A 14,945-nucleotide genomic window follows, 5' to 3' on the forward strand; every position below is an offset into this window, starting at 1 on the left:
AATTTATGTATATTGCTAACATTTAGGAGACCTTTAATATTTTTTATGCTCGACCATGCCGAAATGTAGTAATTATACACCTGGTAGCAGACCTTTAATGGACGTCATTAAAGTACACCTACTCATTAAAGGTCAGGTCTTTCAGCCAATGACGACTCAGGTTACAACTATTCAGCCAATGACAGGTCAGCTTTCTACCGTTATTAAACCGCAAGTATCGATTATTCTCGGATATGCAATCGAAAGAGAATTAGCGAAAAGTGACGGAGGCTGGAAATCCAATACTGTCGCAGAAGGTTATGTTCTGTTACTATAATAATTAGCGTTAATTGTAAATAATATTCAAATAAATTCAATTTGTCATCTCGTTTTTCAATGTCTAATTTAATTTCAATGTTATCTCTGTAGGTTCTTATGGCCTAGTAAGGTCAATGTGGATATCTGTTCCTCGGAAAAAATGAATACTTTCGCGTCTGCGCACATCTCACAACATACGGAACATTGCTGAAGGTCAGATACAATTAAAATTAATAATATCAAGTTAGAAATATGGTCGAGCATAAAAAGTCGTATGAAACTCGCCTATAATGGTAATTAAGAAGCTCGTATGAAAATTATGAAACTCGCTTGCGCTCGTTTCATAAATATGCATACTCACTTATTAATTACCTTCATTATAGGCTCGTTGCATAATGTACTAATATGTCAATATAGCGTTTATTTTCAAACATTTTTTATCCACCCAACAATTTCTCAAATCATTCGTTGCCGCACAATTTAAAGCTGCATGCATTACATCTTCCCCTAGTCCGCATAACAGTCAAAAGCACAGTCTTAATTTAAAATTAAATCTAAATTAATTTGTTAGATCCGCGTAATAACACTATTTTCTTGTTTTCCTTAAAAATATGGACTTGTTTCAACTGGTTCTTGCATATTAGGTTTTATTGCAATATATACCTTAAGGTCCTGCGACAAATAGACAAACACCATTACTTGCACGTGTAAGTACTTACCAGAAGTTTTATTTTGAATTACATTAATACAGCCGGCGGATATAAATTTTTGGATGTGTCTTGCAATGCGGGGGATCTGTAACGTCTCTGATGCACAGTAAGACGCGAAGAACAGTAGGAAAACGATTCTCGAAGAGCACATCGTCCATCTCTTTAAAGAAATATCAATATTTGAAGAAAATGTACTGAATTCACCTGAAAATGTATAAAACAGCAATATGTAGCGAAAATATTACAGCTCTGAACATGTATTAAAATCGATGAAATGGGAAACTGAAGAAGCAACTAAAACCATTAATAATAATTGTACTTACTCAAGTTGATATTAAAAAAAATGAATAAAATAAGATCAGTATACACTTACAGTAACGTAAAAATTACTTAGAGCATGAAACAGAAGGAAGCTTATTTATTACATACAGTATTATAACAGCTACAGAACATATTTGTGCATCATACGTAGTTTATTATTTCCTAGAATCACTAACATTTTTCGCATTCATTCTACCAATTTTTATTTCTTTATAGCGAATCCATATACAGGAACAAATCATGCGCACTTTTGTTGACCTATCCAGTTTTCACATTATCTTCTTACAAAAGGCCCATATGTTTCAAGTGAGTTGATATTAATCTTCATTCCATGCAAGGTGACTCCGCATGTAAACAAATGCACATTTCTGAGTCTCATCCTATTAGTTTCAATTGGTTTATTTTATGACTCTTTCTCAACTACAATGGATATCGAGCGTCGGAGTGAAATGAAGGTGGTTATAACAGCGAAATTAATCCAGGGTCTAGCACCAAAAAATAGTCTACTCAGTATTTTCTCTTATTAGGTTGAGAGAGAACACCAGAAAAACCTCAACCAGGTAACTTTTCCCAACCAGGATTTCAACCCGAAACTTCTTGTTTCACGATCAGATGTCCTAACCGTTACTCCACAGCGGTGGATCCATCCTATTGGCTGCAGGATAAAAACTTATGGCATCTAGAACGCTAAGTTAATTAGTTCAGAAAACACATCCTTGATAAATTTTCGAAGACTTACTATAAAACATGTTGTTTTTCTAAATACGAAAAGAAAATACAATTCTTTTAGTTTGTTATTTAACGACGCTGTATCAATTACTCGATTATTTGGCGTCGATAATATTGATGATAGCGAGATAGTATTTGGTGAGATGAGGTCGAGGATTCTCCAGAGATTACCTGACATTCGTCTTACGGTTGGAAAAAATCTTGGAAAAAGAGCCAAACAGGTAATCAGCTCAAGTGGGATTCGAACCCACGCCCGAGCGCAACTGCGGATCAGCAAGCAAGCGCCTCAACCGCCGAGGTAAATGAAATACGTTATATGAAGCAGTTGAAAACTAATTAATAAGTATATGAAGAAAGAATGTAATTTTAGGTGGGGCGAGGACGGAACATTGTTGGAAATGATGACATGCAGCTACGTCACCACGCACAACATAACCCAAACACAGGAGATGAGAACATAGGAACCAATCAGACGCCGGGGTGCAGAAGGATGTTTCATTATGTTTCTTGATATACGGAGTCATCTTGCAAGGAATGAAGATTAGGTGGGTTGCCTGGCCAAGGCAGCACCTGGCTTTGTTTCCATCAGATAATTTTTTCGCCTTTCTGAAGGTGCTTCACGGTAAAATATATCTTATTGAAATACACAATGACCTAATAGAAAATAGTGTAACTCTGAGCGCATCTTAAAACTTCTTTGTACTGGTTACTATTTATCACTTCCTCAGTAGGATGTGAAGGCCCTACCCCTTGTAGGGGAAGCAACTCCAGAACATCTTTCTGGTGACTATTTAGGTGCTTGTTGTAAATGGGTTGGTGACATTTTCTCCTATTTTCCTTTGCGCTGAAATAAGATGAACGTAAATTTCGAAATGGCTGTCATAAAGAGTAGGTACAGCCTATGACTTACTTCCAGTTTTCCACAGTCCAGTCTTGATTAAGTTTTGTCCACGTCCATTACTTTTCTGCTCGTCCCCCCTGTCAGAAGCTACTAAACTTCATTTCTGGTCTGCAATTTCTTCCTGTAGCTTCCATTTGCAGCAGTTGTAACATGAACATCTACTACACTTTGACTTCAGTCTCGATTTCGCTCAACAGCTCAAATTCTGAGATTTGTTTTACTCCAATGAAAACATTATCTTCCTTTGGTGACATCTTACGCTTCTGATAAGTGCTTTCTTTCTTCAGTGACATAAAGTACCCTCTTTCTCGAAATCTCTTCAAAATGTACTCTAGCCACACCAATAGTATACTTCGAAGACATATCTGTTTGCGTCATATATGTATGTTCTGCTAATGTCACAGTTTTGCAACGCTTTCGTGTGTCCGTTTTCAAATTTTACTGCACGATACACAGAAAACGCATTAGTTAACTCTAGTACATTCTACTAATGACTGGGTTACAAAATCGTACAATAATGTTAACAAAAGTAATGCGTCATAAATCAATAGCGCAATTCTATAGAAAGATGAAACTAATTTAGCTTGAACTCGCAGTCGTACCAACAGTTACCAGGAAAAAAATATTGTCAATTGATGTGTTCGCATTAAATAGCACGCTACTGCAAATATGTCAATAAAGAACAGTTTACTCATAACGTCAAATATATGGCGTCATGCATTTTTTCTTTTTGCTTATGAGGTTGCTTGATATAAGTAAGTGTAAATTTTGTCAACATTCACAGGGTAACATATTGAGAGCAGCATAGCGGAAATTAATGCAATAAGTTATAGACACTTACGCCATCTCACGCACAGAGTGACGTCTACACCGAAACAGCGAATGACAGCGCCAGTAGTTTCTGCTATTCTAATGGAATGATTCAATACAGTATTATTAGGTCAGAGGAATTTTAGAGTGGAAATTTGTTTGCTGAATAGAAACTCTGTAAAAAGCGATAATCATTTATACGTTCTATTCCAAATATGCAGGATCTTGCACTCAGAAATTACAAGTGGACCACTCTGTAAAACGCGATAATCATTTATACGTTCTATTCCAAATATGCAGGATCTTGCACTCAGAAATTACAAGTGGACCACTCTGTAAAACGCGATAATCATTTATACGTTCTATTCCAAATATGCAGGATCTTGCACTCAGAAATTACAAGTGGACCACTCTGTAAAAACGCGATAATCATTTATACGTTCTATTCCAAATATGCAGGATCTTGCACTCAGAAATATACAAGTGGACCACTCTGTAAAACACGATAATCATTTATACGTTCTATTCCAAATATGCAGGGTCTTGCACTCAGAAATTACAAGTGGACCACTCTGTAAAACGCGATAATAATTTATACGTTCTATTCCAAATATGCAGGATCTTGCACTCAGAAATTACAAGTGGACCACTCTGTAAAACGCGATAATCATTTATACGTTCTATTCCAAATATGCAGGATCTTGCACTCAGAAATATACAAGTGGACCACTCTGTAAAACACGATAATCATTTATACGTTCTATTCCAAATATGCAGGGTCTTGCACTCAGAAATTACAAGTGGACCACTCTGTAAAACGCGATAATAATTTATACGTTCTATTCCAAATATGCAGGATCTTGCACTCAGAAATCACAAGTGGATCACTCTGTAAAACGCGATAATCATTTATACGTTCTATTCCAAATATGCAGGGTTTTGCACTCAGAAATCACAAGTGGACCACTCTGTAAAACGCGATAATCATTTATACGTTCTATTCCAAATATGCAGGGTCTTGCACTCAGAAATTACAAGTGGACCACTCTGTAAAAACGCGATAATCATTTATACGTTCTATTCCAAATATGCAGGATCTTGCACTCAGAAATTACAAGTGGACCACTCTGTAAAACGCGATAATCATTTTACGTTCTATTCCAAATATGCAGGATCTTGCACTCAAAAATCACAAGTGGACCACTCTGTAAAACGTGATAATCATTTATACGTTCTATTCCAAATATGCAGGATCTTGCACTCAGAAATTACAAGTGGACCACTCTGTAAAACGCGATAATCATTTATACGTTCTATTCCAAATATGCAGGATCTTGCACTCAGAAATTACAAGTGGACCACTCTGTAAAACGCGATAATCATTTATACGTTCTATTCCAAATATGCAGGGTCTTGCACTCAGAAATTACAAGTGGACCACTCTGTAAAAACGCGATAATCATTTATACGTTCTAGTCCAAATATGCAGGATCTTGCACTCAGAAATCACAAGTGGACCACTCTGTAAAACGCGATAATCATTTATACGTTCTATTCCAAATATGCAGGGTCTTGCACTCAGAAATTACAAGTGGACCACTCTGTAAAAACGCGATAATCATTTATACGTTCTATTCCAAATATGCAGGATCTTGCACTCAGAAATTACAAGTGGACCACTCTGTAAAACGCGATAATCATTTTACGTTCTATTCCAAATATGCAGGATCTTGCACTCAGAAATTACAAGTGGACCACTCTGTAAAAACGCGATAATCATTTATACGTTCTATTCCAAATATGCAGGATCTTGCACTCAGAAATTACAAGTGGACCACTCTGTAAAACGCGATAATCATTTTACGTTCTATTCCAAATATGCAGGGTCTTGCACTCAGAAATTACAAGTGGACCACTCTGTAAAACGCGATAATAATTTATACGTTCTATTCCAAATATGCAGGATCTTGCACTCAGAAATTACAAGTGGACCACTCTGTAAAACGCGATAATCATTTATACGTTCTATTCCAAATATGCAGGATCTTGCACTCAGAAATATACAAGTGGACCACTCTGTAAAACACGATAATCATTTATACGTTCTATTCCAAATATGCAGGGTCTTGCACTCAGAAATTACAAGTGGACCACTCTGTAAAACGCGATAATAATTTATACGTTCTATTCCAAATATGCAGGATCTTGCACTCAGAAATCACAAGTGGATCACTCTGTAAAACGCGATAATCATTTATACGTTCTATTCCAAATATGCAGGGTTTTGCACTCAGAAATCACAAGTGGACCACTCTGTAAAACGCGATAATCATTTATACGTTCTATTCCAAATATGCAGGGTCTTGCACTCAGAAATTACAAGTGGACCACTCTGTAAAAACGCGATAATCATTTATACGTTCTATTCCAAATATGCAGGATCTTGCACTCAGAAATTACAAGTGGACCACTCTGTAAAACGCGATAATCATTTTACGTTCTATTCCAAATATGCAGGATCTTGCACTCAAAAATCACAAGTGGACCACTCTGTAAAACGTGATAATCATTTATACGTTCTATTCCAAATATGCAGGATCTTGCACTCAGAAATTACAAGTGGACCACTCTGTAAAACGCGATAATCATTTATACGTTCTATTCCAAATATGCAGGATCTTGCACTCAGAAATTACAAGTGGACCACTCTGTAAAACGCGATAATCATTTATACGTTCTATTCCAAATATGCAGGGTCTTGCACTCAGAAATTACAAGTGGACCACTCTGTAAAAACGCGATAATCATTTATACGTTCTAGTCCAAATATGCAGGATCTTGCACTCAGAAATCACAAGTGGACCACTCTGTAAAACGCGATAATCATTTATACGTTCTATTCCAAATATGCAGGGTCTTGCACTCAGAAATTACAAGTGGACCACTCTGTAAAAACGCGATAATCATTTATACGTTCTATTCCAAATATGCAGGATCTTGCACTCAGAAATTACAAGTGGACCACTCTGTAAAACGCGATAATCATTTTACGTTCTATTCCAAATATGCAGGATCTTGCACTCAGAAATCACAAGTGGACCACTCTGTAAAACGCGATAATCATTTATACGTTCTATTCCAAATATGCAGGATCTTGCACTCAGAAATTACAAGTGGACCACTCTGTAAAACGCGATAATCATTTATACGTTCTATTCCAAATATGCAGGATCTTGCACTCAGGAATTACAAGTGGACCACTCTGTAAAACGCGATAATCATTTATACGTTCTATTCCAAATATGCAGGATCTTGCACTCAGAAATTACAAGTGGACCAATCTGTAAAACGCGATAATCATTTATACGTTCTATTCCAAATATGCAGGATCTTGCACTCAGAAATCACAAGTGGACCACTCTGTAAAACGCGTTAATCATTTATACGTTCTATTCCAAATATGCAGGATCTTGCACTCAGAAATTACAATGGACCACTCTGTAAAACGCGATAATCATTTATACGTTCTATTCCAAATATGCAGGGTCTTGCACTCAGAAATTACAAGTGGACCACTCTGTAAAAACGCGATAATCATTTATACGTTCTATTCCAAATATGCAGGATCTTGCACTCAGAAATTACAATGGACCACTCTGTAAAACGCGATAATCATTTATATGTTCTATTCCAAATATGCAGGATCTTGCACTCAGAAATTACAAGTGGACCAATCTGTAAAACGCGATAATCATTTATACGTTCTATTCCAAATATGCAGGATCTTGCACTCAGAAATCACAAGTGGACCACTCTGTAAAACGCGTTAATCATTTATACGTTCTATTCCAAATATGCAGGATCTTGCACTCAGAAATTACAAGTGGACCACTCTGTAAAACGCGATAATCATTTATACGTTCTATTCCAAATATGCAGGATCTTGCACTCAGAAATTACAAGTGGACCACTCTGTAAAACGCGAAAATCATTTATACGTTCTATTCCAAATATGCAGGATCTTGCACTCAGAAATTACAAGTGGATCACTCTGTAAAACGCGATAATCATTTATACGTTCTATTCCAAATATGCAGGATCTTGCACTCAGAAATTACAAGTGGATCACTCTGTAAAACGCGAAAATCATTTATACGTTCTATTCCAAATATGCAGGATCTTGCACTCAGAAATTACAAGTGGACCACTCTGTAAAACGCGAAAATCATTTATACGTTCTATTCCAAATATGCAGGATCTTGCACTCAGAAATTACAAGTGGATCACTCTGTAAAACGCGATAATCATTTATACGTTCTATTCCAAATATGCAGGATCTTGCACTCAGAAATTACAAGTGGATCACTCTGTAAAACGCGAAAATCATTTATACGTTCTATTCCAAATATGCAGGATCTTGCACTCAGAAATTACAATGGACCACTCTGTAAAACGCGATAATCATTTATACGTTCTATTCCAAATATGCAGGATCTTGCACTCAGAAATTACAAGTGGATCACTCTGTAAAACGCGATAATCATTTATACGTTCTATTCCAAATATGCAGGATCTTGCACTCAGAAATTACAAGTGGATCACTCTGTAAAACGCGAAAATCATTTATACGTTCTATTCCAAATATGCAGGATCTTGCACTCAGAAATTACAATGGACCACTCTGTAAAACGCGAAAATCATTTATACGTTCTATTCCAAATGTGCAGGATCTTGCACTCAGAAATTACAAGTGGATCACTCTGTAAAACGCGATAATCATTTATACGTTCTATTCCAAATATGCAGGATCTTGCACTCAGAAATTACAAGTGGATCACTCAGTAGCCTACCATATTCTAAAGTGCGATATCAGTAATATTATGTAATCTATGTGATAAGTCTGTACAAGTTATCAAGATTCAAAAAGCTGCTGTACGGTATTCATTGCATATAATTTTCTGCTCGAAACAAGAGATAATTCAACTCAATGAAGAAAACTGAAGAATAAAAATAATGAATTCGTAACGAGACATACTGTATGCTGTTCTTTTTATAAATATATATCGTATTCATATGCAAATAATCTCTCACTAAAAGGCATTTGTTGTCACCCCAGTGAATAGGAATTACAAAGAATGAACACTGAGCGAATTATCCTGTGTTTTGTTTTTCTGTGCGCCGGCGTTTAGTTCCAATTTCAAGCGCTAGATGTTAGTGTAATCGAGCACATGTTAAAATAATAATTGAGAATAGAGTTGAGACACAGGATCCAAACATCGCCTACCTTATTTCATAATCCAGTAACGCTTTGCTTCAAATAAATTCAAGTTAACAGCTTTTCCTTATTTCTCAGTGACAAAGTAGTTGTAATAATATATTTTTTTAATTTTAAATTTAATAAATTATATTATAAAATAATATAATACATTATAAAATTATGTATCAAATTAGTTTAATATTTGTATACAATATAACATAGGCATACAGTATGGTTTTACTTCTCAAAAGAGTTTTGTTTTTCCATTTTCAGCGCTATAAAATCATTACAGTTTCCGATCTCTGATAACGAATTTGAATGACGTCAGGAATTACACCGACAGCTGAATTGTGGCGAGAGGTGACAGATCAGTAGTGAGTGATTTCATAATCACAGTTCACGATATATCACAGTAGCAATGCCCAAGAAAATCGAGCCTTTTTGGGAGAGGTACATAACACCCTTTCCGATGCCAAGTACAGTTATGTGAAAATCATAGGACGCTGCAAAAAACGTGGTTTCGTTATTTCCAAGAAAGGCATCTTGTGTGTATCTAATAAGACTGGCAAAGCCCGGATGGGATTAATTCCAGAGTGGAAAAAGCAAGCAAATTCACACCCCGTCACAAGTCGCTGCACCCCACGAGATGATACAAATTAATTCCATTCGAGCTTTACTAATCTTATTAAGTACACAGAAGATGCCTTTCTTGGAAATAACGAAACCTCGTTTATTGCAGGCTTCTTTTATGTTCACTTAACTGTACTTGGCATCGGAGAGGGTTGTTATGAACCCCTCCCAAAAAGGCTCGATTTTCTTGGGAATTTCTGTTGTGAGTCGTCGTGCACTCTGACTATGAGATCACTCACTACTGGTCTGTCACCTCGCGCCACAATTCAGCTGTCGTGTGACTCCTGACGCACATGATGTCATTCAAATTCGTTATCAGAGGTCGAAAACAAACCTGTACATAACATACTCCACTATTACTATAGCAATCTACATAGCTGGAGTATTTTCTTACGGTCTTACTAATAAACAGTGTATAGTTTTTATACGAGACTTATGCAGAGTTGAGATAGAAAACGCTACTAATAAACCATGCATAAGCGATGGATGTATACAATGGGAATTGCTTTGCAGTAGTTATATACACCAAACCCCATGTTTAAGCGTTGTATATAGGGAAAAAATGGCCGCTCCTCTAACAGTTGTTCGTATTGACTGTCATTTTATGATGATGGTTGCCTTGTAACCATAGGAGAACAAACCAAAGAGCATAGAATAATTAGAATATTACTGTAGCTTGTACTCTTTGACCAAAATATAGCGTGATAATCGATCAGAGCCAGTTGTACCAACGATACTTGACATGCTTGACATGGCACACTAGAGCGCTCTGCCGGATGCAATAGAGAACCTCAGATATTCTATTACCTTTCGTAACGAAGTAATGACGAAACTATGACGTAGCTGTGTAACAGTTATACTGTTATACACGATGTATGTAGTGATTATTAGTAAGGAATTTACACACGACTTATAAACGAGCTACTCATTGTATAAGTATAAGACAGGTAAACGTCTGTATATAGAGTTATTAAAGTCCCGTCGCTCTAATTTCCGACAGCCAATCACGTTGCAGGCCGGCTACATTTAAAAGTGTGCGTCTTGTGATTCGCTGATGATGATGTCATACATTTCCTAAGACTCGATAAATACTTAATATAATCGCCCGCCATTTTGGCTCTTTCGTTGGCGTTCGCAGAAAGCACACGAGGACGTTATTCGCCGCTCAATTATTTGCTGAATTACAGTGCGTTTGATTTATTATCATAGGAGCTACGATATGATAATGTTTAACGGTGTGGCAAATAGATTCCTCGTCTGGTAGCTCGGCAGCGAAAGAACAAAAATGGCGAACGATACTATCTACTTAGACTTTATAGAACCTTCACTTCCTAAGACGTAAGCAAAGAGGAGGAGTCACGCCGGGAATAACAGCGTCGCGACTATAGTAAGACCGTTAATAACCACAAGTAAAGCAAACGTTTATTCATTCAAAAATAAGACATTGCTCAATTTGATAAGTAATGTTTGCACTGAAAGTGTCAGATACATATAAGTATCAATATTTTATTCATCTCACCTTAGGTGTTTTGCATTTAATCTTCAAACCCAACTAATTTGGTGCTCTTGTTTCTTCCATTAAAATATTGCACCTCCGGTTTCAAATCTACTTTTGTTAGACAGCAGTAAGATAGAAAACATTTATTTATTACAAGATGTTAGATTCTGAACTACACTTTGAATATTGCACAGATGAGGTGTCTATGGAAAGTGAGCTACTTTCCTTTTCTACACAATACAGTAGAGGAAACTACCTTTGAATAAACTCGGTAACGCCAAAAAAAAATAATAACTTACACACATACACACACACACACGTACAAAGAAAAGTGACTGAGTTCTCCCTCTTTAAAAAATTTGCGCCGTTTGCTGCGTTAATCTGTTTCTCGTGTGCTTGGTGTTCAGCATTATTACTCACATAGTCCTTGTTTGCGTGTACTTTCGCTAACGATGTCACTGCACGTGTGACGTTTCAGACAATACGTCGAAATCTTTCATCTCTCGTAATGTAATTTTATACAGGGACATCATTTTATTTTTACATCACTTTTTATTGTACCTCAGTTTTTGAATGTAATTCACTCCCACCCCTTCTACTAATGACGTTCCAACTGTACACACAAAATCAAGTCCGCATATATAGTAAACAGCATTGAGTGAGTATAGTACGTTCCAGAAATATGTTCGCGTTTTCCAGTCACGAAAGAGCTTTCAATAATGAATCATATTTTCGCACATGTACTCTCCGTTTGCTTACGTCGCATCCCGATTTCCCCCATCTGCTTCTGCTCGTCCCTCTGTAAAAGCTGTTCTGTCTTAGCTCTTTTCTGAAAACATTATTTCTGTTAGGAATTGGACGTTTACGTAAAATAACTTTAATAAAAGGGCCTCGTTAAGTAATTAACTGCCACGTGATCCTGCAGCATAACCACTTGGACTGACAGTAGATAGTATGTCTGAGTAATTTTATCTTTCCTCATCGGGCAGAAGTGAAGATTGAATTTACAGTACGTAAGGTACTCTTTTATAGGGTAGGTACAGAATTATTTCAGCATGAGTTACTAGTACGAAGGACGAAACTGGCAATTTGAATTAGATGCAGTAGTCTATAGTGCGATAATATGCACAAAAGAATTGAAGCCTGTATCGAAATGAACGGCCACCATTTTCAAAAATGTGTTTAAATATCCATATTATGATTATTTATCAATTTAACTTCTTTCTCTATATTGCTGTAGACAGTATAATATACTGTACACTGCATAATGAATACGTTCGCATGGATAACTCAGTTCGTAAGTAAAAACACTTATTCTTAATACAGTACTGTATTTTGATTAAACAAAAACCCAATGAAGATTATCGAACTCAAAATCGCGATATTTCCTAGTTTACGTAAATGGATGAACTACTTTTCTTCCCTCCTATACCTAGTAGAGTGACTTGTTTGTGTTTTACGCCAGTATCATCGAAATACAGTCGTGGAAGGGGATGGCAAACTGTGTTTCCGGTTCTCTAAAGGTATAGCCAGGTTACTTAATATTAAAAATGTTAGTAAAAATAAAATGATGTCCCTGTATTTATTAGTTACACGGCAACCCAGTCACACGTAGTTGTAGCAGTAATCACAAAGCTGAATGGTACTAACGGGAAGTAATTTAAACGATTTTAAACGAGACAAAATATTGCTGGAGATAAAAAAAAAACTATGTCGTGAAGATGACACTTAAGGCCCATTCACAATGAAAATTAAACATAACTGTAACATAAACACAGAAGTTTGCGCTCAGGCTACCAAATGGAATCATACACAATGATTCACATAAGCATTGACATAAACATTACCGTAAGACGTTAACATGAAAGTTTGCAAACTCCAAACTTTCATGCTTATGCTTACGTGATTTGCAAACAGAACACAATCGTGGAGCGCTGAAGTATACGACAGAATATAAGGAAATGGCGTCGTTGTGATGTTTCCATGGTTACCAAGTATATTTGCTGTAATGTTTATGTTCCCATCGTCAATGATCTTGATTTTACCATAACGTTTATATTCTTAAGTTAACGCTTAAGTTAAGTTTAATTTTCATTGTGAATGAGCCTTTACTGTCTTCTTAAACTTCCATGACATTCTCATCTATCGTTAAGATTATTGAATTATCATAAAACTATAAACATGAAATTATATACTGTGTAAGCTTTACTCCTATGAACTGCAATTTCAAGTCCACCGCTGTGGAGTGACAATTAGTCTGCCTGACCGTCAAACGGCGGGCCCGGGTTCAAATCCCGATTGGGACATGTTATCTGGTTGAGGGTTTTTCGGGGTTTTCCCTAAACCAAATAAGAGCAAATGCTGGGTAAATTTTGGCGTTGTGCCCTGTATTCATTTCACCGGCATCACCTTCATCTTTTTCAGACGCTATACAGGGCGTCCAACTGAAGCCGTTCAAAAAATTGTTTTAGGCATCACGCACAACATGACTAGGGACTAGGGGTAGAACACAATACTTTTTGTCGTTGAAATTCTCCAACTTGCAGCGCTTGTATTTTAGTTTAAGTAACGATTGAGGACAACTAAAATAATAAATAAACTTACGTTCGTGGAACTATTATATTAAATTGTACGATGCGTCTGAGCAAAGAAACAAAGATTTAAAATACGCGGATCTCTCGAGGATAGTTCATGGCTCTTAGCTAAAGTGATGTGTTAGTATGAATATTTCGACTGCCTGATAGTAGTATTTTTTTTTTTAATTTTACTAAAATTTTCACACAAAATATGCTTATATATTTTTTTATTAATGATAGGACAAAGATATTAATTCACATCTTAGATCATGACACATACAATAACCCTACAAAATTTCATGCAATTATCTTTAATAGTTTCTGAGTTATGAAGGAAAAGGTTTGAAAATTTTAAGTGTCGGATAACGAGCGACAAACTTACCTACGGTGCTGCCTAGTACTCTCCTGGTGCACATTTTTGGCCATAACTTAGAAACTAATAGAGACATTTAGAAAATTCTTTCACAGATATAAAGGGAAAATTCTATACTACAGATTTTGGACAAACCAAATAAAAAAAAACTTTTTTGACTAGTTAAGCCAGTAACAGATTATTCTTTTGATAGAGTACAAAAAATTCTCAAATCATTTTAGTCCCAAATGAATACGTTTCTCAGAAAAAACTATTTTCCCCTAAATGTTAACACTGTTTTACTCCGTAAGTTTTATCCGCAAGATTATGACTTTTATTCTAAGTGTCGTTCGGGTTATCGTGAGATTCACAAGAGAAAATAATAAGCATCGAAGTTCGAAGATGAAGTCAAGTCGTATCAGCGACGTATCTGTATGTCACGAAACGAATATTCCCTACGAAGCCTTTATGGCTTAGTGATAGAGCTCTTTCTTCTCGTTACAAAGACCGGGCTTCGAATTTCTCTATGTAAACCGCACACGTGCAAACACATCGCACACGATGATTCCTGAGTTATTCAGAGGTGAGAGCACCACTCCCTTCACGTCACGCTACCGCACGCCACTGAAAAATTCCATTCTATTAATAAACATATAACAGTTAAGACTATTTTAGTGAAAATAAGAAACCCTGAAATAAGTCCAACTCGTCAATAATTTCGCTGCTCCCAGAGACTCCACGACTAGCGAAAACTATGCAAATCAGACGATAAGATATAGGCTATCTAATGATGGAAACTTAGTTATAGCTGGTACTTTTGAAATTGCGTTCACCTTATTGATTTAGCGGGTGGTGTATAGTCAG

General features: G+C 36.3%; 1 protein-coding gene across 1 annotated transcript in view; it reads right to left on the reverse strand.

The window, feature by feature from the left end:
- LOC138699507 (probable glutamate receptor) overlaps nt 1-14,945 on the reverse strand; it is a 49,325-nt gene that overhangs the window by 29,248 nt on the left and 5,132 nt on the right. The window contains exon 2 of the mRNA XM_069825448.1: nt 1,017-1,167. Within this exon, the coding sequence (XP_069681549.1) occupies nt 1,017-1,158 (142 nt within the window). The 5' untranslated portion in view covers nt 1,159-1,167. The remainder of the gene's footprint in view (nt 1-1,016; nt 1,168-14,945) is intronic.

Source organism: Periplaneta americana, chromosome 5 (assembly GCF_040183065.1).
Source record: "Periplaneta americana isolate PAMFEO1 chromosome 5, P.americana_PAMFEO1_priV1, whole genome shotgun sequence".
NCBI lineage: Eukaryota > Metazoa > Arthropoda > Insecta > Blattodea > Blattidae > Periplaneta > Periplaneta americana.